The sequence below is a fragment of the Atractosteus spatula genome, chromosome 11 (assembly GCF_055471065.1).
Source record: "Atractosteus spatula isolate fAtrSpa1 chromosome 11, fAtrSpa1.hap1, whole genome shotgun sequence".
Taxonomy (NCBI): Eukaryota; Metazoa; Chordata; class Actinopteri; order Semionotiformes; family Lepisosteidae; genus Atractosteus; species Atractosteus spatula.
In genome coordinates, this window is record NC_142716.1 from 4212394 (window position 1) to 4238218 (window position 25825).

General features: G+C 42.4%; 1 protein-coding gene across 5 annotated transcripts in view; it reads left to right on the forward strand.

Moving 5' to 3' along the window:
• The window catches only part of slc44a5b (solute carrier family 44 member 5b), a 101953-nt gene that overhangs the window by 72686 nt on the left and 3442 nt on the right, over positions 1 to 25825 (forward strand). For all 5 annotated transcript variants that reach the window (XM_088928044.1, XM_088928045.1, XM_088928043.1 and 2 more), the window contains 18 exons: positions 4637 to 4721; positions 7928 to 8012; positions 8861 to 8989; positions 11663 to 11723; positions 12617 to 12740; positions 15533 to 15616; positions 15991 to 16103; positions 16768 to 16899; positions 18535 to 18634; positions 19000 to 19092; positions 19568 to 19655; positions 20502 to 20764; positions 22571 to 22665; positions 23006 to 23109; positions 24016 to 24089; positions 24372 to 24442; positions 24839 to 24927; positions 25649 to 25733. In XM_088928044.1, coding sequence (XP_088784170.1) covers positions 4637 to 4721; positions 7928 to 8012; positions 8861 to 8989; positions 11663 to 11723; positions 12617 to 12740; positions 15533 to 15616; positions 15991 to 16103; positions 16768 to 16899; positions 18535 to 18634; positions 19000 to 19092; positions 19568 to 19655; positions 20502 to 20764; positions 22571 to 22665; positions 23006 to 23109; positions 24016 to 24089; positions 24372 to 24442; positions 24839 to 24927; positions 25649 to 25733 — 1875 coding nt within the window. The remainder of the gene's footprint in view (positions 1 to 4636; positions 4722 to 7927; positions 8013 to 8860; positions 8990 to 11662; positions 11724 to 12616; positions 12741 to 15532; positions 15617 to 15990; positions 16104 to 16767; positions 16900 to 18534; positions 18635 to 18999; positions 19093 to 19567; positions 19656 to 20501; positions 20765 to 22570; positions 22666 to 23005; positions 23110 to 24015; positions 24090 to 24371; positions 24443 to 24838; positions 24928 to 25648; positions 25734 to 25825) is intronic.

Here is a 25825-nt window from a genome sequence, read left to right on the forward strand (position 1 = left end):
TTGTGGAATAGAAGATTGATGCTTATATAACCTTTGCTCAGGTGCCTAATGGTAAACTTTTTTAAAGAAAGGGTTTTATGTACTGTATGGATCCAATTCTCTATAAAGGTTCGTGGATTTGTAAATTTATGAGCAGGACAGTTTTACTGTCTGGGTGGGGGCTAATTGAACTGGAAAACCAAATTAGGTATTTTATGTCCCTCTTTCTCTAATTCTACAATCCTCCGCTGTGCATTAAAACCAACACAACCCACATTTTGCAAATGTTTAACTGATCTGGTCGGATCTCAGTGCAAAATAGTGTGTACTGGTATCGTCATCTACTGTATGTGGGCGTTTCAGAAATGCGTATGTCCAGTGGGCAGAGATCTCTGAAAAAGCACTGCTAAGACGTGGGTGTTTTCAGTCACACGAGAATGAAGGATCATCGGTTTGAAAAGTAAAGTAGATCCAAGTAATTTCCATTGATTGAACTCAAGCGCAAAATTAACCTAGGTTAAACAAGAAGAATATACAACACACATGGAAGGCTATCGGAGTTTTAAGCCATAAGGAGGACTGTAGTGTGCCAATGTGTGGAATGCCTCTCTCTTTTAACAACACACGTTCGCTTAAAAAAAACTTTGGGAAGCAGATAAAACAGCATGACATACAGTACATGCCAAACCAATCTGGTACTGCACTCCAAATTCCTCGACACTATAAATGAGCAAGAAGGATCAAAAAAGAAAAAAGAGGAGCTACTGTGCTGTAGTCTCCTAGACTTGTGGTTAATTGCATAGATGCAGTGTGTCCCCCTTCTATCTGCTGGGAGGGTCCCTTAATATTTTATATCCAAAACTCAGTAAGGCATAACTTCCCACTGCCTTCCTCCCCCAGATCAAAGGAGCTTTCAACACAGCTGTTTCATTTAGAGGTCCTTATGGAGAAAGCCATGTATGATGTATGAAAAGACTGATGCGCGGTGCATTTATCCTGGAAGACGCTCGGAGCCCTGCTTGTGCTGTACAGCACCGCTCTGTTTGAGAAGGGGGGAATGCAGGTGGCTCTGTAGCGTGGGGATCTGAAGCACTGCCGAGAGGTTCTGCAGTCTGCAATCTGCAATCTGCCGTTTGGCTTTGCGAGAGCCCTGGTCCCTAGATGTTACGTAAGAAGGGGAGAACGCAACACAGCAGCCGCTGCTCAGAACATACAGTATTTCACGCTGGTGGCTGGACTGTCGGTTCACTCTTACTCCGCGACTGGTGATTGTGTGTGAAATGCAAACGATGGCTTGGGCTGCAGTGTAGCGGGCGCGAATCTGCCACAATCGCCGTCTTTTCTCTGCGTTGTGATGCGACCGCACGAGTAACCCGGACCAGCAGGAAAGCGCTATACAGGAAAGTAAAACTCATGTGAAACAGATCCATCCACAGGTTCTTCTCATTACAGCAGTCAACCAGAAGAGCTCTTTTAACACCTGTCCCGCACCTACCACTAATTTGACAGCGGGTCCAATTTCTACTAAGGACATGTATCCTCTAACCTATGTCATAGGGACAATAACTACAACTATTAAAATTAACATCCACCCCCAAAGTCACTTATATAGTACATTCACTAATTTCAATTATGTTTTCTTCCCACCCCTACGGGGAAACCTATAGTGGTACCTTTCCTTCCCTGCCAGGGACACTCTCCTTCACAACAAACCCGTTACACTGGTGTACTTCCTGTTAAAGATGCCTTTGGCTGATGTGCAACAGAGCACATTGAGAGATTTATCTGTCTGGCGGTGGGCGGCATACTCTGCCCCCAGTGCTCTCTTTGAAGGCACTTCAGCTTATGTAGAACTGGATTATATTCCATAAATAAAACTGTTTGGTTAGACATTTTAACTTTAAAATATGTTCTCGGGGGGAAAAATCTCATTAAAAGTTTGGAAAAGTGTTTAATAGGCAGTCCTGGACTTGATTCGTGCCCCTAATTTCGTGTTGAACTGTGAAATGCACATCCTGCTGCTGCAGGTCTTGCGCCGTTTTGTTTTTCCTGCCAGGCTGCCCTTGCGCTCAGCTCGCCGTCTTGGAGGAGTTGGTGTTGTGGCGTCTTTGTGCTCTGAGCCTGTCTGTCGTTTAGGACCAGCAGCTCTGGCACGAGATTTCGTCAGAATTCAGACAGAATGGTCCGGGTCAATTCATGCACACGGGTCAATCAGACTGCTCTGAATTGTGGGATGTTGCCAGAAATGACACTTTATTCCTCAAACAGTGCTGAGAATGAAACCGACAGCATTTCTGAGACAACAGCTGAAGCCATCACTAGTAGGCAGTACCCATACAGTATATAAATATCCTGTGCTATTTATTTTTCTCACTACGAATAAGTTTTGCTCCTGAGCTTCTCCTAACATTGATGCATTCCTAGACTTTTCTGAAATCAAGGTTTACCTTTGTTGGCATATTCTCCCAATGTAATATTTTCTGCTCTGAAACAAGGGGGTTATTTCACTGTAATTGCTGTGCACTAAGGGCACTTAATGGCGAAACAAAGATGAAGCAAGTCTGCATAGTTTCTGACAGTTTGGAATGACCTCAGTCCATTAAAAGAGCCCCTACCTCCTCCCCCAGACAAAACAAATGAAGTCAACAGTGATATCATAGCCTTTCTTACTCAGACAGTCCTCTGAGATTTGTATGCTGTCTAAACAGCTTACTCATAGACAGATGAGCCTGTCCAGCAAGCTTTTTAAGTTATTGCAAAAAGAAGGCTGATGATGTACAGAGAGAAAGACACCACAGTTCCAGTGAAATGACATTCATCACCCCCTCCCATTTCTGGTGCCTAAAACAAAGTTTGCTCCTTCATCATTACACACTTCGTAATTGGGTTATAGTCCTCACGTCTCATGGTGACAGGAAAGTGAGTTCTTTGTGGAGAGAAAACTCTCTTATAATGCATCATAGAATGAGAAAGAGCTGTCCAAATGTTTCTAAATCCTTTTCAAGGAAATTTGTCAAATAAAATTGTCTTCTGCATTTGCTGCGATTAACCTATTGTACCACATTTTCTGAAATTAAAGAGAAGGGTTATGGCTTAAATGTCAGTAAATAAACCAAACAGTTCATTTACTCTTGATTTTGAAACCCTTTTGTTATGATAGTACAGGGGAAAATGTGCATTCTGCAGTGTAAAAAATGGTAGTGAACCGATTTGAACCCAGATTTCAGATGTTTAATTTTTTATGAGAGAAGAGTGATCCTCTTCCTTGAAAATGGTTTTGAACATGAATTTTATTGCACAGCTTCATTAGAGCTAATTACTTAAAATATGTTTTATTGTTCCTAGAACTGTTCATAGTTTATGAAGTGTCGGAGTATCATGTAAATTGGGGATTGAACAATCTGTTCTTTAAGGTAACAGAAATAATAAAGTTGTCTGTGTCAGCCTGGCCTGTTTGCAGTAGAAAGGTGCTGTTGGGCTCCTCTCAGCCTTGGACGACAGCTCTCAGTGGGAACTGCCTGTCTGAAGTGCACTGGGAATACTGCACAGACAGAGCAGGCACACCAAGACAAAGAAACAGACAGCATTTAGGAAGGTTCAGAGGTGTAGGAACAATTCATTCATTCCTATTCCATTACCTGCTTTCAGGAGAGCCCACGCTTTAAAAAAATAGTCCGCTTTATCAACTCCAGTTTTTCTGGAGAATTTCTGCCAGCATAGGTCTAGCTAATCAATAATCAATTTATAAGGCTTGCCTGCAGGGTGGCTACTTGATGGTCGAAATGAATGGGTTAAGGAAAGAGGAAGACATCTGCAGTGCTGAGCACGCATTATTACCTGGAAGAACAACAGTGTCATCAGGATGGTGTTACTGTATCTCTGGGCTAGTGTTGAGATGGTTATTGGACAAGCATTGGTTAAATGGTGGGCTTAGAAGATGGAGTGAGGGAGATGGTAGTTTATTTGCCAGTAAAAAACACCTTTTTCAGCACCTTCCAGGAAAATGACCACGCACTGGTGCAGTGAAGGAAATGCAAAGTTAGAAAGATCTTTTTTCTGTGTATAAATACTGATTATAATGGGTTAACGTTCCCTTTCTGCCAGTCACGTGGCCAGTCTGGCCCTGTCAGGGTTAGCTCTGGGGCTCTCCCACCTCCCACATGGAGTCCAAAGAAGCTCCCAGAATCGTACTGGATCACATAAACCGATAGGAATCATGCATCTGGATCTGGAATAATGGGCTAATGTGATATAATTAGAGATATCCGCGAGAGAGATATCCTGCGAAAATCAAAGTAGTAAGAATAATGCTATTTATGCCCCTCATCTTTTCTAACCCTGAGTGGAGACGGCTCTTTCAGAGGTCTCCCAGCTTATTAGTGCTGTGATCCATGACGGTCTCCAGTTTCGTTCGCCCCCACCTCGGCCCTGATCGGTCCGAACTCGCGCTAGTCGTGATGTCATCCCCGGCGCCGACAGTCCTGCCTGTGCATTGTTCGGTGGCTTGTACGAGAGGTCAAAGGTTAAAATAAGACGGAATTAAAAGTGCTGTTGCCTTCAAAAAGAAGCACCATCCTTGATCCTGTTTGATGCAAATGGCAACTAGATTGGAGCCATATGAATAATAATCAATAACAAACCTCCTTCTTTGTTGTAGCCTGGATTCACGGAGACCCAAGGAAAGTGGTGTACCCCACTGACAGCTATGGGCAGTTCTGTGGCCAACAAGGCACTCCCAACGCGTACGTACTCCGGTCTGTTTTGGAACAGCTTTAATTTTGCCAGTGATAAATCAGCCTTTCAGCATGTTCCTTAGCAGGTATCTCTCCTCTCTAGGAGGTTCTACTTGTTAGCATTGAAGACTGTAGTTTATACAGTAAATGATGAAGTTACTGCATGTGCTCAACAAAATGTAATGGGTTCCACGCTTAATATTCCCCGATGCATCGCTGAATGTTTTTAGACCACTCTCCATCTTTCTTCCTGCTTTCCTTTGCACAATGTGATCTTCTGACAGGAACAACGCTTTTGTTATATTTGTTAGTAATATATGATGTAAACCCAATTAAAGAAATGTGAACCATTTCATTTATCCGATATCCTTTTCACTCACAGACATACCACTGCCGTTACCATCTACACGTCTTTTTATTTAGTTATATAGTACGCATTTATATAAAAGAACATGTCCTAAAGTCTCATTGGGCCAGAGCTTATCTTGGTGTCCATGGTGTTAAGCAAACACAGAGCACATGGTCCCCATTCATATAGCAGGATGCACTGGAGCAAATGGGATAAAGTACCTCACTCAAGGTGCAACAGCAGTGTCTGCAGCAGGGACACGAACCCACAACCCACCAGTCATGCCTCCAGAGAATTACCCACTACGCTACACTGCCCCCAAATAAAAAGCTAAAAGCTATTGCAAAGTAAGCACAACAGTGTAACAACATACTGACATGCCCATGCATTCTGTCACTGCTTCTTTCAATTAAGGGTCACTGGGATGCCAGAGCCTATCCCAGAATGCAGTGGGTGCAAGGCAGGGTACACCTTGGACAGGACACATCACAGTGCATACACACTCACACCAGGGACTGTTTTCCCAGAAGCCCTCCCAGTAGGTTTTTGGATTGTGAGAGGAAATCAGAGCACCCAGAGGAAATCCACACAAACACAGGGAGGATATACAAAACCCACTCAGAAAGCATCCCAGGCCCAGAACTGAGCCCAGGCCCACAGTGCAGCAAGGCAGCAGCGCTAACCACTGTGCCGACCAACATATTAATATCTGTCTCCTAAATAAAGGCATGTATTCATTTTGTTGCTTCCCTTACAGATATGTGCATGTATTATTATGTATTATTTCACATTTATGGTGAAATCGGATGCTAAACGAGTCTTGACATGGCTGACCAAGTCATTTCTGAACCCTTCCTTCAGGGGGGATGGAAATAACCCAGTAATGCTGATCTTTACAAGCAGTTATTAAGAAGCATACCTGATTCTGTATTTCTGCTCTCCTGATGTGTTTGAGGAGGTTCTCGGGGGCTGGAGTTAGACCAGTCCTCAGATATGTTCTAGAAGTACAAAGTACTAGTGACTCAAACTATTTATGATATTCTACCTTTGGCTCAGACAAAGCACACCATCAAATCTGGGCTAATTAAGATTTTATCTCTGCAACTTTAAGCGTGTATATTGTAGCCACTTGGCAGAACTAGAGTTTAGGGAGATATGCAGCTTTTTGACAAACGGAACCTCTATGCGATCTTAAAGCCTCACTACATCTTGTCGATTGACTTAAAAATAGGTTTGTATGTATTATGCCATATACATGAAAAGGTTGTTTTTTATGCAGAAGTATCAAATAGAAAGCTCTATTAAACATGACACAATGCACAATGGAAGAAAAACAATACTTATTTCATATTAATAATTTTATTTCATGAGGATGTTCAAAGTGTGTTGCCTCCCAGTACTCCAAGCTCATGGGCCATGTAGAAACGTTGTGGAAGAAACATGTGGGCTGCACATTTCTTCTGGAAATATTCTGGAGATTTTATTTAGAAATGACTAGGCACATTTTAAATACGTCTCCCCCCTCAGCTCCCCCCTCAAACATATATTTCCTGGGTAATTACCTTGAAACCAGTCTCATTATTTTGATGAATACCTTTGTCCCACATTAATGAGACAGGGCTAGGCCGACATTCCTTTAGATCAAAAAGAAGTGCTGGAGAAAATATTGAACCAATTAATTACAGAACAGGCTCTTGCATGGATCAGGGACCAGGGAGAAGTTTATTTATTTAATTTGATGTGGCGAAGGCTGTGCTGGGGCAGCACGTGTCAGAAAGCTCAAGCCGAGAGCGTCAGTGGACTCCGGTTACCCTTCCTGCTGCACGGCCTGCTTGATCTCCTGCTCCTGTCCTTCACGAAGCACCAGGGAGCCTCTCCAGTCCGAGTGTCAGGAGCCAAAACCCACCCACCACCACCCTACCCAGCAAACTGAGAACTTTAATCTTGGATAACTCACACATCTCAGGGTAGTTCTTCAGGTGTTTACACTGAGTTGGGAAGGAAGGGAAGAGGGAAATGTGAGAGCCGATGATTTGAGAGTACAAATGCAGAGGTGCTGTTCAGAATGCTACAGTATGAGCTGATAGCCATATCACTCTGCAACTCACAACTGGCAACCCACACTGCATTGGCTTTAATAATCCGACACTGGGGTGTTTGCCATAATGTTCGTACTTTGACCAGTGATCACAATACGGTCCCTAGAAGTTCTGAGTTCTTCTAATTGATTGTAAAGTATTTGAGGATGCTAGAAAGAGCTGCATTTTTTAATTCGTCCATTTTTAAGTTACAGGGCTCATGCCCGCGGCAATAAAACTTTACTGTGCGTTTCATGTATACGGCTGAAAATGAATACATCAGCCTAAAAGTGCGCTGACCTCTTAATTATAACTTTGTGTGAAAAGACATATACCATTTTCCCCCATCTACAAGGCAAGTAGATTGTGGTACGGATTTGTAAGCATTTTTAAGAACTCTGTTCTTTACTGACACCTGTTGGTCAGATATGACAGAAACAGTTGTTTTACATATTGCCTCTAAACATACTGAATTTAAAATAAGACTGGAGCTGACATTTCCCTAGAGACCGAATAAAAATTATTTAATCTGATTTGTATGTTAAGCTCGTCTACTAGTATGCTAGGTTGTGTAACCAACCGTTGCGAAACCAAAAATTTCATTTCCAGTTTGATGTATCTTGGAAGAATATTAAAGATTACAAAACACTCCCTATAATAAGCAAACAAGTTTTCAACTAAAGTGGAGATGGGTGGAATCATGCCCGAGGGCAAGATTTATGTATTTTGTGGAGGATCTAAGTGGACCAGAATACGCTCAATAGTTTTTCTTTTTTCTTCCGGAACAGAAAAAAAGCCATATTGTTCTACTTCAACATTTTGAAATGTGCCAGTCCTGCGGTCCTAATCAATTTACAGTGCCCGACCACACAGGTAAGAGAGGTCTCCTGCTTTTAGCCATTTAACATCCCACTCACACATTTGAAACTCCCGAGCTCTTTAAACATCAGCAAGGAGACAATGTAGTACATCACTGCATGTCATCAGTCTGCTTTTTAGTAAGTATTTCTAAAAGCTGGAACGTGAGGTACATTTATAAGTCTTTTAGGAATTTTAGTGTGCTATTCCCGGGTTTAGAGGTTGCTTGTCAGGATGTTTTTTTCATGTCATATGAAGAGAGCTCACTATGTAGAAGTAAATTGAGGCTTGTAATGGGTTTTATCAAATGCCTTGTTTTCTTCTTGCTTTGCAGACCCTTTACTCAAGTCTGTAGACGCACTGTACTGCATAACAATATAGGAGCAGGTGTTGCTTTGTTCTCTATGTAGATGCCTTGCTCAGTATGCTATAGATTTTCTTTTATGCTATGATTTTTAATTGCATGTGCTGTAATCAATATTGAACTACAGACCTTTCTGCAGTACTATACTTTCATGAAAGCTAATGAACATAAAACCGTACGGCTTGAACTGCTGACTGGTGACAATTACCCAACAGTGCTGACAGTGCTCCAGCTTCAGTGCTCGAATAGATTGTAACCTTATAGTGAAAGGTCCTGAGCTACCTAGATATTGTTGAAAGACCAGCGTACCACGGTCTTTCTCTCTTTTCAATGGTACATTTTAGCTGCCTCCTGCCAACTGTAATAATTATAAAAACAAATGGTTATGTAAGACACTGTTGCAACATGTGGATGGAAAGAGATGAATTAATCATTTTTCAGATTATATTAAATAATAATTATGCCTGTATTAAAACTAAAATCTTTTTTTTTTCCTTAGCTGTGTGTTACCAAGTGCCCTGACAGGTTTGCCACCTACCTAGACATGCAGTATGCCTACAGATACAATAAGAGCTACTGGGAGTACTACCGGCAGTTCTGCAAGCCAGGATTCGACAATCCCAGGAAGGTACAGACAGACACCTTCCTCCTCGCATGCCGTGTACTGCAGCAGAAAGCAAAGACTGCCCTCACTGACACTTCCTGGTACTTTGCTGGAAGCATCACCGTTTGTTTTGTTTTTTAAAAACGTGACCCTTGTCACGCCTGAAAGATCCCAAGATCCAGACTGGATGTTTTGGGAGGTCGTTCCAGCCAGTTCTGTGCCGGCTCCGGACGCTTCTGTCAGTCATGGTGAACGAGGGCAGTAGTAGGCAGGAAATGTGTTTTATAAAAGAAAGATCTTCTAGGACGGATTTCTGGAAGTGGTAACCTCAACCGGCAAGCAGAGTTAAGGGCAGCGTTTTGTAGCAAAGAAGGGCTTATGATTCAACCTGAGAAAGTTTCAGGTCAGCAGTGAAGTGACCAGCTGGAGAGCTGGTAATGTGCACTTCTTATGCAGAACAGGAAGTGGACAGAGCAAGAAATCGTTATGGATTCCTCCATAACAGGGTGTTTTAAATTCTGATCATGAATTGAATATTTCCACGTGGGAATAGTGGTTCCTTCTGGGCACCTCTTTTTAAGTGTTTAAATTTTGTCATTGGGATTTTTGAAAAATGTACTCGCAGAAGACACATTCACCTGGGAGTCATCTCCAGAAAAAAACCTACTGGTTTTATCAAAGTATTTTCCAAAGGGGAGAGAGAGCCCGCTTTACAGTGATATTCCCATTTCTGTAACTGCTGGCAGACACAAGATTGCTCACAGCACTTAACGCAATCTGTCAGTCATCAGACAAGAAGCAGGATCTTTTTGCTTAAGTGACTGAGGTTTGAGGTTTGTTTCTTCAGAGCATTCTGCATGGAAGAAATTTTCAATTTTGTGCACTTCAAAAAGCTTTCATGGTTTTTACCCAAACTTCAGTATCCCCTCATAAAGTAATTGTAATTGCTTATAGCGAAGTTCATCATTAAAAAGCTTCAACTGTTTTTTTAAAGTGTTTTTAGTCACTAACATCTGGGGTATTTGTTTTATGTGAGCAGTGAAAGAAGTTGAGAAAGGGGAACCTCGATTATAATGTGATTTTCGCTTTGAACGGGGGCTGTGAAAATGGAGGTTTAAGAGACATTCCGCTACCCCTCAATTTACTGAAATCGAAGCTTTGTAGAAAAATGAATCAGCCATCCCTTGATGCTTGTCAGGAGAGGGGTTTCTCGTCAGCAGCGCTGTTGTTGTGTACGAGGCCTGCTGATTTAGTCCGGTGAAACGGTTTTATAACTAGGCTAAAAAAAAATAATTAAAAAAAACGAAATAAATTGGCCAGAAGAAAGCTCTCCGTGGTTCTTGGGCTGACTCATGCCCTCCCCTGAAGTGGAGAGTGACTGGGAGCTGGCACATCCTACGAGGATGTACTGGGCCCGATATAAACCACGGCAGACGACACTCGTGCGTGGGGGACGGGGCGGTTGGACGGCGGACCCCGCGCCAGCTCTCCCACGCGTCCAGGAGGAAGTGGATGAGAAAGCGCGAGGGTGTCGTGCCACACCACGCGCGCTCCGGCACGCGCCGCCCGCGCTCGAGGCGCCCCTTCCGCGCGGGGGGCGGCTTCCGGCTTCCCCTGCAGCGCGTCAGAGGAGGCCGGTGGGAAGAGCGGCTGGGTCATCTCTCCCCGTTCATTTCAGCCTCTGGTGGCGACTTTAAGGGAGAGACCACCCTGTCAGTACAACACACCATATGTAGCCCGGCAAAGCAACAACGCTTCAACAGTCCCGACTGCTTTCTCCCCCTGACGTAGTAAAGAAAGAGCGCTAGTCATATTGGAGACGTTCATTGCTTTTTTTTTTGCGCTTAGCTGCAGAATAAGCAGCATTCATATTTTATGATGTTATTATTAAGATGGAATGGAAGGAGAGGCAGCTTTTAAGGTGTATAAAACTGAGAAGTTGACGAGTGTTTCACGGTGTTTCCAGCTGTCCATGTGCATATAGATGTGTAGTGTTGCTAAGGGGTATTCGAGGTACTAATTGAATTAAACAGTGTTATATTTGTTCAGTTACAAGGCAGGATAATTGATGAGCTTGATACAGAGATACCACAATGCTGAAAGAATGTTCTTCATGTCTTATCTGGGTTTACTAAATGAATTTTTAATGCTACATAATTTTCTTATACAGAAAAAACTGAAAGTATGAGCTCTGAGTGTGTTATGAATATCTTATTCAAAAGCAGGGTCCTTGTAATGTATCAGCAGGATGCTAGTATTTCATCAAAAACCTGTAGGTTTGAAAGAAAAGCAGATCTGCCTGTATTTTTCTTAAAAATTCACGAAAGTGTGTTTAGACATTGTGGGACGTATTTCACACTTTAGGCAAGATGTTCAGCTTAAAGTTTTCAGCTGTAGAAATGTCTTCTCCCGATGTTCTGCTTTGAGGAAAGCAGGTCCCAGAGAGTCTTTAACTTCCTCAACAGTATGGTTCTGCTTACCAAAATGGTGGGAAGATGTCAGCCACAGTACAGCAATGAAATCTATTCAAGACGATCAATACAGCAGTTGAAGCTCACCCTTGAAAAAGTTTTACCAGTCGAAATGTTTTTTTCTTTTCTTCTGCTTTTCTGCTTGTTCCTATTAAATCAATATTATACATTTCTAAAATAGTTTTTCAGATGAGAGACTCTATTTAATTGTCCCGTTTAATTTTAGCCTGTTGGACAAGTATTACGAGATGAAGATTGTCCCTCAATGCTAGTTCCTAGCAGACCATGTAAGTATGAACTATAACATGTGTGTGTAAATAATAAATCACAAATTGAAAATATTTTATCAGGAAAAAAAACTAAATTAAAGATGGGGACACAGTATACCTTTTGTTCCCTAATGGAGAAAGATATAGTTTATCTCTGGGGGAAAAGTTTCATAATAGATGCACAAATATGTCTATGATAGCTGTTCAATCTCATTATTTAAATGTCAAATTCTCCTCATCTCAATTCCCAAATGCACCAGATTCAGCAATACAACCCACAGTACTTTAAGAGCAGTTCTTCTGGCAGAGACATATAATTTTTTGTAAGATTTTTTCACCAGTGTCAGATTGTAGGTGTAATGGTGCATTTTCCTTAGAAGAAATTAAATCCCACGTTGAAAATGAGTGGAGATTTTTTTTTATTCCACCATGAGTAGGCGAAGAAATTAAAACTGAGGAGCAGTGAGGTTAGGCGTGTGCTTACTTTTAGCAACTGATGAATGATTTTGTCTGCTGCACAAAAAAATATTAGAAAATGAAACAAATCAAAGTGGTTTCTCTCATGTTAACTGCTGTTCTGCAATGATGTTTTCTTGCTCAATGAATAAGCAGATGTTTGTAACACGCTTTTGTTAAAAAGCCTTACATAAGTAGAACTTTTTTTTTGCAGTGACTTTTGGGAGAAAGACATTATTCCAAATGCTGATCACTCACAAACCAAAGTCTGAGTTTGGGACAATTTTTGGACAATAACTTTCCAGAAAACCCCAAAAACCCAACATTCAGTCTTTGATCCACATAGTTATAGCTGAACTTGTTCCTAAGCTTTTCTTTCATGTAATGCAAAAATGTCACTTTTTGGTAGCGTATTGTCTGTATCGCCTGAATATGTCCTACGGTGGTTGTTGCAGTTCTTCAGCGGTGCTTTCCTGACTTCACTACCAGAAATGGGGTGCTGACTGTTGCCAACAAAACTATGTTCAAAGACGGACGAGGCCAAATGAGAAACGTGACTGACCTCCGAGAGGCCGCCAGGTAAGTCCAGCTCTTTTTGGGCACTTCCACACTGAGGTCAGGGTGCTGGGGACCTGCTGGGGACCTGCTGGGGACCTGCTGGGGACACGTTGGAGACCTGCTGGAGTCTATTATATAGTATAGTGAAAGCATCTCTTGCTAATCCTACGTAGGGGTGAAAAAAAAACTAGTTCAGTGCTTTTTGCCTGGGGGGGCTCGAATGCAACATTTTGTTTTATTTAGGTCATTATAAATCAATGAAATACTGTATGTGAAACAGAAAATAATTTTAGGACAAGTCTGTCCTATAGAAATACCCTAAATTCAGATCAGTCCAACTACAATACCTCTATCACCTTCAATGCTTTGCACTGATATAGCTTCCTTGCTTCCAATTGATAGTGATTTTTCCTTGTATCTGCTTCACAATGGCCTCAGATGTTTGCCATAAAGTATACAAGGTTCTATAAAATTGCTTCTATTATTCTATCAGCAGGACAGATATTAACCAGAAGCAAAATAAACTGTGATTGTTAGAGCGTGAGACAGTTTTTAATGCAGCCCTTGAGCTCGGCACTGTTGCCACATTTTTCCATTTCCTCAAAATATTCTTCCAGGCTATTCCTGCAGCCCTACCGCACTCTGCTGCGTGCATTCTGTTTAAAATCTGTACAAACAAGACATGCGTGTTTGCGGCTGCCTTTGTCCCAGTTTTCACAACTTTAAATGAACCTCCCCTGTGTTACTGTGAAGACCACATTTTTTTTTTTGTCTAACCTCACCTCATCAGTGCAGAAACACGCAAGGATTATAATGGAAAATACTGTTAAAAAACAAAAAAAACACAAGTGGGGTGTGTGATTTTGAGACAATTCTCAAAAGCCTTTTTTTTCCTATCTACAATATCTGACACTCAATACTTTCCAACAGGTGTATTGCCCTGCTTTTCTAAGTTAATATATGACATTTAAGGTCTGAATAAAGTTGTTTCTGTATAACCTACTATATAAAGAGAAGAACATATGGGTAACACCATGTGGAGTGTGGAGTTCCCTGGAAAACAAAATTACCAGAAGACCTAATTGATATTTTAAAAGCCTCATAACTCTAATAAATAGATACTTTACAAGTACTGTAAATACTTTACAAATGTAAATATGTTGCCATCACTAATGTTTTGTGAAGTGTGTGTTTGACATTAACTCATTTCTGAGGCATTAAGCCTTGAAAAGAAACTGGGAATGAGAAGCACAAGTCCATGTTCATAAACATTTCTGATTCTCCCATAACGTCCACGCCAAAAGCTTTTACAGTCATCTTTCTTGAGACCCCCCTGTAATGCACAATGTAAACCTACTTTTTATCATTGACCTGATGAAACATAAGTGGAGTGCTTTTCTTTTCTAGTCACGTTACAGCTGTTCGTCAGAGAGGTGAAAGGTCTCAAGTCATTTTTAACCTTTAACCATACTCCAGTGCTGAGCTGTCTGCTAACTAACCCTCCTGCTTTTTAGTCTGGTGTGACGGCGCCAGTCCTGCCTGATTCTCAGTGAATTGCCATCAGCATCTTTCACTACCCAGATCGCCTCAAGATTGACACAGTACACGAATATGCTAGATTTCTTTTTGTATAGTATACAAACATAAGATTAGCTTTTTAAAAGACAAAAAAATGTTCCTGAGTTATCTTTTATTACAGTGTGAGCTTTCTGCTGGTGTTGTGAAGGAATGTTGCTGTCTGTTTTCATGAGTAGGTCACAGCACAGAAAGGCCTCAGTCAGACATCTCTTTTCTTTGTTAACACTTGACTAACCTGAGTGACCTGCGGTGCTGGAGAATAATATATCCCAAATTCTGAACACAGTACTGAAATATTATTATCAATGTCTGCTGAAGGATTTCGGGCTTCAGTTTTACTTCTCTGGCTCTGTGCATTGTGTTTTGGGTCCATTATTATTACTTCCCTAAAAATAATTCGGTCAACAAGAGGTTCATTTTCAGCTCCTTCGTTTTCGATGGCACTGTTCAGATTCTTGTTCCTCTTTTGCATTGTTTAATGCAGAGCTGGGGTGAGTGTGGCAGATCAATAACCCCTTTTCTCGGAGAGCAGGGAACAGAGAGAGCAGAAGGGCAGTTTAAAGTTCTTTATTTCCATTGAAAATCATCACGTTTTAGTGGAAGCTCATTGATTGGATTCAACCTTTTATGTCGAATGTGTAGAAAGAGCAATATGGCTGAAAAGTGAACAAAATAACAGGTGTGTGGGGTGAATTAGCAATGCCTTAGTGTTTTCAGAAGATGTTTCTAGAACCACTGCAGCTGCCACACTCACTGTCACTATTTTCTCTGGGTCTACCAAGCAAGCACACTGTTTGATTGCTCTCGATGCCTCTGGTGTGTGTTCCTGTTGCAGCTCTTCATGCAACAATTCTGGGAGGCTGAGCTCTTGAGCAGCCATCAGATAGAAGCTTTCTGGGCTTTTTTGGAAATGTATGAGCCCACCCTCTTCCTGAGACAAATCCTGTTATATTTATACTAAAGAAAATCTAGAAAGGATAAGAAAATGCTCCCGTGAGAAAGCATTATGAGACAAAATTGCCGCTGCTCCTTAATGTCACTATACTACTAATACATTAAACAAATGTGTACAATAAAAGCAGTTTATTGGGGCTGAACTCATTGCGCTTCATCCTAAGCCAAAAATTTTAACAGCCTTCTAATGAACTGCTTAGCTCAGCATAATGTGCAGCATTTTTCTTTTGAAATTGCCTTTTAAATCTGACATCCTGAATTCCAGTATCTATCATCTGCAGAGCGATAAACAGTCTTCTTGATGCCAGAGAAGTGGGGATGAAGATTTTCGAAGACTACGCCAGCTCATGGTTTTGGATTTTAATGTAAGTTATGCCACACACAGATGAATAACCTTAACGGTGAACATGAATTGTGTGAGCTAGGTTGTCATAACGTGATCTGTTCAGTTTTTCAGCTTGTTCAATCAATAAGGTGCTATGTAGAACAAATAAAAATGACTACATTATTTTTGTGTTAGTCTCACTACACTGGCTTCCAGTGCAATGGAGAACTAAATTCAGGTTCTGACTGCTAAGGCCGTTTTTATATCAAAAAGTCCAAACGTGTCACTGGTTGTGCTGTAACTCTGGGCAAAATACACAGTACTGTGCAAGATGATAACAGTCACTGGTGCTAAAATCTGGATTAGGCCAGGTGACTCAGGAAACCTGTGTGCATGTGTGCGGTGTCTCCTCAGAGGCCTGTTCATCGCCATGGTGGTGAGCCTGGTCTTCATCCTGCTCCTGCGCTTCACTGCGGGGGTGCTTCTCTGGCTCATCATCTTCGGAGTCATTGGAGTTATCGGATACGGTCAGTCTGGCTCTCTGACACAGCTCTGTGCCACAGCCGCCGCATGTTTTAACCACTCTAGATCGGGGGGGGGGGGGGGCGTGTAGCTAATCAGTTGCAGTTCTCTGTAGTTCCTGTTAAACTGATGTGTGGCAAAGGCATGCAGATGAAATAGCCCCCCCTTCTAAATAAGATTCTGCCAAATTCGAAACTTCTGAAAAAGAAATCTGTAGCTTGTAAACCACCTTTTGTCAAGGCATCTCAAAGCATTGCACAACTAATGACTGGGGGAAAAACTGAATGTGGAAACAAGTTGCTCATTGGTGTCTCCCTCCTCAGCCTTGCTGGACCTGGTGTTAGTTTAGTAAGGGGGGATGAGAACAGGATCAGTGCCTTTTCTTTAGAGTTCCTGGCACCTTAGTCCGTTACAGTAAAGTACAGTAGATGTGTTGTATATGCAAATTAAGGGATAAGCTATAATGCCAATAACCAGTAATCCAGTGTATATATAGTCAGGAAAACCCCTGGTTAAAAACCCATATAGTCCTTACATCTAATGTTGTTCTCATGTGCAACTGTGGCTGTTTTTCTGTAGGCGTCGTGATCATTATGCCATGACTTTACTGTACATGAGTGCTGCTTGTCTCATCATGGGTCGGTCTGAATGGCGTGTCATTGCATGCAGGAATTTGGCACTGCTTCTGGGAGTACAACACCCTGAGAGGGAAGCCTGGCGCCGACGTTACCATCTCTGACATCGGCTTCCAGACAGACTTCACCGTCTACCTGAAACTCACCCAGTCCTGGCTCATTTTCAGTGAGTGTGCTGGAGACATACATCCGTGCATGGAGCCTAAGGGCGTATGTTCATTACTAAACTAAAGAAAACGGGCAGAATTGCACATAAAAACATTTAACATAAGCAAAAATGTCACATGTTTTCAATATTGTTAGGAATAGGGCAGTATCTGCTGACCTGCATTTCATCTTTGAATATTATTTGAATAGTGTGTACAGGAGAGAGATCCCTTGGTTCTTAATCAGACTAGTATTGTCTCATTACTGTCTAATGATAAACTTCTTGGGTTTTTAGTGTTCAAGGAACTCAGTGGGGTTTTGACCAAGACACACTATCTCTCTTGTCATACAAAGTGGTAACAAAAACTCAAAGATACAAAAGCTTTTGATCATAGTGGTTGGACAACTTAGTGGTACTAAGTAAGTAAACTCCAGCTCCCTCTGAGTGCAGGTTTGAGCCCTGCGCTCCAGACACCAGTAGTTTGAGGCTGGGTCGTGTTAGCAGACAAGTGTGTTGGGGATTCCCCCAGGAAGACAGTGCCACTGGTGCAGAGTGGGCATTAATCAGCCAGGGTCTTCTGAGCTTTCAGGGAGACTGTGGGTCTCTGCAGGCTTACAGTGACATCAGTAACACGGAACTCTTCCTGTCAGCTCTAACTCTCCCGTTAGTTTTGAATCCTGCGATTCCAAATTGCGCGGGCATACGGTAAAAATAAAGAACTTTTGTTTCCATGTTTAGATTTCTGGGAATTTCTGTTCATTCATATCTTTCCAACTGCTTCTCTCCACAAAGACGGCTCTGTTTCCTGTTTATGTTTCTCCTCTGCGTTGTGTCTGTTTTGTTGAGACGGTCTGAGCAGGCCACAGGAATCCTGTATTCCTTTCTTTCCACTGTGCCCAAAAGCTGAGGTCCAAACAGAGTGATAGGAAGGCCAGACAATGGCTTCAGCTGCCGAAAGCAAAGCTCTTGATCTCCATTTCCCAGAGTGCCGCAGCACTGACAAGACCGAGCCTCGCAATGGAGCAGTTTTAATCCCTGCCATCCCAAGCCAGCAAATTATTTTTGTCTAATAAGCTGTTAGTTTCTGAGGGCTTGTCAATTTCAGGAGCCCCTGTCAAAAAGTTAATGAATCTGCTTTAGTCAAATAAGCAAGTGGTAAATCTCTTAATCGCTGTGACAACATCTGCTGAAGTGACGAGTCTCACAAAGGTTCTGAACAACCCCATAATTATCCCAGTCGTGTGGCCAAGACCAATATCAAAGAACCCAGAAACCTGTCTACCTAAAAAGCAGTAAACTCTAGTGGGATAGGTAGAGTCACAAGGACAGATTGTGGCAGGATTGTTCATGTTACTGGTACAGTGCACTATAATGAACTGTCCACCCACACCGCACAGGGATATGACATCCCTGTATCTCAGATACGAGGCTTTTAAAAAATCATCCTGCTGTCTTTGAAGCACTAAGCCAGCTGTGTCTCTCCACTAAATAAACCTGCACTGAAAATAATCCCTTACACAGAATCTGAATATTGTAGAGCACACCTGAATTCTGGGAGACTGCTCACTCTGAGAACTTTAGCCTTATTCATGATTTTTTTTGTGATATGAAGTGCCCTTCACCATGACTTAATATTCTCTCTTTCTTTTGTAGTGGTATTTCTCTGCATCGTCGAAGTGATAATAATTTTGGTGCTAATATTCTTGAGGAACAGAGTCCGCATTGCAATTGCTTTGCTCAGAGAAGGAAGCAAGTAAGTTCTTTTCTCCACTTTTAGATGACAAGATTAACCTCATAAAAACTGAATCAGGCAAATGGAACATTTCTTATGCGCCTGCATGTCACATGCATTTTGCATAGGAGCATGGGTACTGCCTTTTGAATAAAGAACGATTCACAAAGCCCAGTGTCCCTATTGTGATAGGAGGATCTTTTGCATTTGAAAATTGTATCTTATTTGACCCTGGGCTAGAAGTGAACTCTGGCTAGGTGACATTTGCTTACTCAAGTAATGGAAGTCTGTGATCCAGTAAAATACAGTATATCGCTGGCGGTTCACAGTGGTTCATCACAGTGTGGGGAAGGCCGCTAACTCAGTGCTTCTCCGTTACCTTCCAGGGCCATCGGATACATCATGTCGACTCTCTTCTATCCCATCATCACCTTATTCCTCATCGCTGTCTGCATCTCCTACTGGGCTGTTACAGCTGTGTATCCTCTTCTAGCCAGAGACACATGGCATTATGTTCCTTTTGTTGACTGACTGTAAGCTATAAGTGCTATTCATTTTTTCAGCTCTCCTCTGATTCTACTGTGCCTTAATATAACAACCCAAGAAGTGAGTGAGCAAGTCTGAGATGGTGATCAGCATGAACAGGCACTCTATAATTGATAGAAAGTTATTGGCGGGTTTTCTGAACAAGAGAAAGAGAATGGAAACAGAGTGCAAATGTTGCATAAACTGGGGACTTAAATACGATGAGTGCAAGAGTGTCACCGGTAGATGGCGCTGTTTGATAAACTTTGATAGGCCAGACACATATAAAGTATAACTAAGACATTTAGGATTGTTTTATCTTTGTTTCCATTATAAGATGATCAGCTCTGTGCATGTCAGGTGCTGTTTCAGGTTTAAGTGTTGCATCTCTGTACTGCGGTATCTCACCTTGACCTGCACTGCTGGAAGCTTCCTGGCCTCCTCAGGTGAGCCGGTCTACAAAGTGATGCCCGCACAACCCAACTGCATGTATGCGAACCTCACCTGTAACCCGGAAGTAAGTTTTTCACCTCTTTCCTAAGGTTTTGCTGCTGTCACACTACAGGATATGGAGCCTATCCAATGTAAACCTCTATAGCAATTCTGGTCCTGGTGACCCACATGCCTGTTGGCTTTATTTCTCGACGAGCCCTCTGTTACTCAATCAAGCCCGTAACGACTATAATAATAATAATTATTATAATAATTTGAACTGTTGTTCCCAGCTCTTAAACATGTTGGAGCTTAGTTGTGTTCTGTAAGTGAAATAAAGTCCCAAACTTGTTACTAGATACAAAATGCAAATATTCAATTGAATCAACTTCCTAGATCAAGTCAGGCGTCAATGATCTACAGAAGGTGGGAGGGAATGAAAAGCAGCAGGTGTTGTGGGTCAACAGGACCAGGACTGGGGGCCACTGGCCTCTGGCTGCTCTTACCAGGAACAGCAAAATGCTCTCGTTGGTCCCCTGTCACTGGAGCCACGAGTGAGAGTGCCGCCCATGCAGTCTTGTCAATTACAGTTTTAGATAAGGAGGAGGAACAGACGGCATCATTCATGTGGGTGATGTCCTGTGATCCAGCTGCTCTTAATAGGGAGACAAACCTGAGCTTAAAGGACATGTATGATGCCTAATATTTCTCGTAAAAAATGTAAGTTTTCCGAGAGATTTTCACATTCAGTCTAAGTCCTCGTCTCGATTCGTAGATTCCTCCTGCGGGCACACATCTCCCGGTATTACTGTGCCTGACAGGGTCTTTTCCACAGGAAGTCCTTGCTCTGCTCCCCGTCTTTCGACTGCAGCAGTTGGCACGGGCCCTAACCATACACATGCGTGTGTGTGTGCGTGTGCTTGCGTTCCAGATCTTCAATAAAACGAACGTCACCAAGGTGTGCCCGGGCTCACAGTGCACCTTTGCCTTCTACGGCGGCGAGAGCCTCTACCACAAGTACATCCTGGTCCTGCAGCTGTGCAACCTGCTGGTGTTCCTGTGGCTGGTGAACTTCGTCATCGCCCTGGGCCAGTGCACCCTCGCGGGCGCCTTCGCCTCCTACTACTGGGCCCTGAGGAAGCCAGCCGACATCCCGGCCTGCCCACTCTTCTCCTCCTTCGGCAGAGCAATAAGGTACCGCCTGCCCCATCCCTGCCAGCCATAGCGCCCAGGCTTTACTGTACAGCCAGCCAGAGTCCCCGCGTGTCTGATGCAAAGCACAGCACACCTGCATTTGTTTGCTGGCGTATGAGACACACCAGAAACCTGTTTCTAGATCACCTACCAGTTCCTCACAGAGTACTGTTTCCCCAACACTGCCTTCCTTATTTTGTCTTTTAAACCAACGCCTACAGCTTTATTCGGGTGTGTGCGTTTCTTCCCACCAACCATCCAAGCACGATAACCAAGGCTGAGCCTGGTCTGATCTGGGATGGGAGACCTCCAGAAGTAAACAGTGTTGTTGCTGTGGGTGGTGGTGTTGGACCAGTAGGTGGCGCTCTTACCTCCGGACCATAATTTCCAAATGTCCCAGTATGGTCGCTGGTCACACTGTGCTGCAGGAGCTGCTATACTTTGGATGAAGCTTGAAACTGAGATCCTCGCTGTTTGGTCTTTTAAGGTCCCACATGCAGCGATGTTAATCCTGGAATCCTGGGTAAATTGCACTTTGTATTTGAACAATACAGCTGCCCTAAAGTTCCCCCTTAATTCAACTTTTGAAGCAGTTTCTCACATCTCCACCTGATCGGGAGTATAGTGGGGCAGCTGGTGCAGAATGACTGCCACAAGTTACCCAGGTGGGGGAAGCACTTCAGTGACAGATGATATATCCATAGGATATGTTTGTGGATACCTGTATGTGAAGAGCTTTGAGAGCTCCTTTAGGATGAAAAGCGATAAATAAATACAAGGTTTTATTGTTATTCAGATTTATTTTGTCCCAGCCATCTATCTCTATTTCACTCATACACTTTTCAGTGTTCTGCTGTGAGACCATTCCCAGTTTCCTTTGTACAGTATGTCAGCCCCAGCTGCAGCAGAGGTTTGTGAGATACAGACTGAAGGGTAATGCAGGTAGTTAGGCTGCAGGTGAAACCAGTGAGAAACAGCCCCCAGGTAAAACGCTGGGGGGTATCCAGACTAGAGTGCAAGCTCTTGAGTGCCCTCTTGTGTCCATGTGGTGACCTGTTCTTTGTCCGAGCTGTGGGCTTTGAGGATCATCGACAAAAAATAATAAGCGATCGATCCCTGTTTTTTTTTTAATCGGACTCTGCTTTTCCAGAAAAATGCTGAATGAAAATGCCCGTGGCAAGATTACCCTTTGTGTTTCTGCTAGAGCTGGCAAGTGTTAAGGCTGCATTTCTCAGCTGGTAAGCACCACAAGAGAGCTGGGCGCCTTCAGACACTTACAGGTGTGCTGTGTAATTTTGAAAAAGGCCACATAGCGGAAAAATAAAAAAATGGGTAAAATCTTGTTTATACTTGCTACATAAAGTTGTGGAGTAACCAAATTGGTGAACCAAACTGTTGTTTCCCCTTTGGTAGATAAACATACGACAGAAAACTCGTTCTAAGGCTTGTACAGGTGAAAAGTTTGGAGGGGGCAAGTTATGTTCTTCAGGTTTGACTGACATGAAAAACAAAAACTGAGAATTTCTGATTGCAGCAGAATAATAGGTCTGTGTGTCTGTGTCATCACGTCCTGCCAGTATAAAGTGTTTATGTGCTTCAGGCCCACTCGGACTCGATGCTGAAATAAGGTTTATTTATAATAGTAATAATAATGTGCTCTGGAGAGTGATGTGAGTGGGGAGACGGGAGGTGTGCTGAAGAGGCTGAGAAAGATTGTGTTAAAGTAAAAGCTGTGTTTACTTCCTCTCCAAAGTGCTTTGAGTAGCCAGTAGCGGTTCAACACTTTTGTGCTTGTGTTTGTCCCAGATATCACACAGGCTCTCTGGCGTTTGGCTCCCTGATTCTGGCCATTGTCCAGCTGATCCGAATCGTTCTGGAGTACCTGGATCACAAGATCAAAGGTCTGCCTTGCTCTGGCTTACTCATTCCACATGTACAGGATACGAAGAAAAACAGATGACCGAGCGAGAAGATACTAGCAAAACGATCAAGTCAGAAGTTAAAAGTGTGCTTTCTTTTAAAAAAAGGTTCTTTTCCATGATCAAATACAAATGCTAACTAATTCCAGCACAAGCACAGAACAAAGGCTTTATTAACAATAGTGAACTTTGTTAATATTCGTTGTTTTTTCGGGAATAAATACTTAGGAGTTCAGCTCCTGTGTCCTTCGAAGTGAGATCAATAATCAAGCGATCATTCTGCAATATCACCCTGACTCAATAAATTGTGGATATTTTTCAGGTGCACAGAACAGCTTTGCCAGATTCCTCCTGTGCTGTCTAAAATGCTGCTTCTGGTGTTTGGAGCATTTCATTAAATTCATGAACAGGAACGCATACATAATGGTGAGTGGGAAGAGTCATTAATGTCACATTTAAGGCTCACATGGGGGCTGTCATTAGCATTTTAGATTTTCTTCGGCGAAGAGGGAAAGGCTTGTTTCAAACCGTAGGGGGGAGATAAAGTTCAAGGTGTCTGGAGGCCTTGTACGGAGCAGGGCTCGGACAAACAGTGGAGTATTAGACTTCTTCTTTGTCTGTTCTTCCCAAGGAGCCTCACCTGCCTTTCCTCAAATTGAGGGAAAGAATAATTTAACTAATTAAAAAGTTCTAGTTATCACACATGGATCACGGGTGATTCTATTAAAAAAGTAGAATTCTCCACAGTCCTTGTTTTTTCAGTAGTAGCAACTTTCTCTCCCATACAGGCAGAAAATGAAATAATCAAATTGTTACTTCCAGTATATAATACAGGAGGTAAATGGAAGCATTTCTGCTCAATCTGACTTTGTTTTTTCTGAAGCTCATATTGAGGACAGTGTTTCACCTCTGAAAAGAGAGTTTATGTGCTAATCCTTTAGGCTCTGTTTCATAAGTCTCTACACAAGCATAGTAATAAAAATAAAAAAATACAAAGTCCCTGGAGCTATTTGTACTCGCATATATTTGTTTATGTCTGAGATTTGTCCCTGCATGTGTGTGTCCTACATTGACTGGTGTTTTGTACAAGGAAAAGGCTCACAGGTGCTGCAGGCTTTACTGGGAATAAAGTGCTTTCTGACAAGGTACAGTTGGATGTTCATGTGTAAATATCTGAAGAGAACAGTGCCAGCAAGTTAAATAGGAACCCACAGAGATTAAGTTCACACTGAAAAGCAAAAGGAAAAGACTTCTGCCAAAATGTTTCATTATTTAAATTTTTTCATTTCCAACATGGAATTTATGAGTCAGGTTTGTGGTTTTTCATTTCAGATTGCGGTATACGGCAAAAATTTCTGCACATCAGCCAAAGAGGCTTTCTTTTTGTTGATGAGGAATGTCGTCAGGTAAGATCTTTTTCTCGTTTATTCAACCAGAGAAGTGCATTGCGCACAAACGTGTTTCCGAGAGAGTGCTACAGGAGCAATATGAGTGAAGACTTTTCTCAAGGGCGCGAGAGCTGTCTCACCTAGGATTAGGAGCCACTGTCTTCCTGTCAGGAGTCACTCGGACCTGAGCACTGCGCTGCGCTGATGCCTCAGATCTGGCCAAGCCCGTCTGTGGACCCCTGTGTGAGTGGACATTTAACTCAGTGTGTGTGATCTATCCCTGCTTTCTCTTCTCAACAGAGTTGCAGTATTAGATGAAGTCACAGACTTTTTGCTCTTCCTGGGGAAAGTTCTAATTGCAGGAAGTGTTGGTGAGTTTTTTGTCCTATACAAGTTTCCTATACAAGTGTTTTCTGAAGACACAATTGAGTAGACCTTGAGTAAAATCACAGATTAAATATTGAGGTTGGGTCCTTATATTGCATTGCATTCTTATCTAACTAGATATTTTTGAAAAATATCAGCAGTGGTCATTGGTGAATATCTATGAATGGCAGTATGAAGCTAATTCAACTACAGTGACTTGAGTTTATGCTAAGAGGCATTAAAATACAACAATGAGTACAGGAAACAATAGCATTTGTTGTGCCTCTCTGTATACATTTTATGTTCCTGATGTTCCTGAAACAGAAAGTGCTCTCCTATGCTTTTCCAAAAGGCTTATGATAGACTCACACTGTTAAGATGTAAAAACTTTTGTTTTGTAGGTGTACTTGCCTTCTTTTTCTTCACACATAAAATACCTATATTTGAAGGAGAAGTGCCATCGCTGAACTATTACTGGGTGCCACTGCTGGTGAGTAAAGCACTCGATGGCTCATTCATAATGGCAGTGGGGTTTCGGGCTGATTTCCGAGGAGGAAACGCCAAACTCCAGACAAAGCAATTCATGGTCCACTTCAGTCCATCCCTGCCATCTGCTCTGCTTTGAGGTCCACATGGGAACAGGAGCCAGAGGGAGCCTGTTTGGTCCTTGTGATCAGAGTTCAGGGAGATCAGACTTAGAAGATCTTCTTATCAAGATGAAATATACAATTTTGTGTTTAAAACAAAGTAGGGGCGTCCTGTTTGTGTTTGGGAAGATTGGTGTATGTGTGTCTTCTGGTTTTCTAGTTTTCTTTAAAGCAACCTGATGTTCACTTGGTCCAAATAAGGCAGTAACAGGCTGATTTAGGTTTTTTACGTCTCATCTGGAATGAAAACCTCTGAGCATACTGGCCATACACGATCAGGACTGAACCACCCTGATATACCCTGCCTGCAAGTGTTTTTATCTGCTTATCCAAAGATTTTGTGCTGCTGCTCCACAAACATCCAGTGTTCAGAAACCCTGAGGCCAAAAAAACGCAAAAAAAAGTGGCCTTAGCCTTTAGCTTTAGGTAAAGATCTGAGATTTAGAAGAAAGGTTCTTTTAATGTAGTGGATCTTGTGCATGGAGACTGACAATTGAAAAAATATTCCCTTCAAACCAATCGGGCGCTACAGGTTGATGTGTGTTTCTTTTTGCCCCTGTGCAGACAGTGATATTTGGCTCCTATCTGATTGCACATGGCTTTTTCAGCGTCTATGCAATGTGTGTGGACACCCTCTTCCTGTGTTTCTGTGAGTACAGATCATTAGTTATTTTATTGAGTTATCATTGTCGTGCGCTATGTGCAGCTCTGTTTTCAAGAAGCAGCAAAATGCTTCTCGTC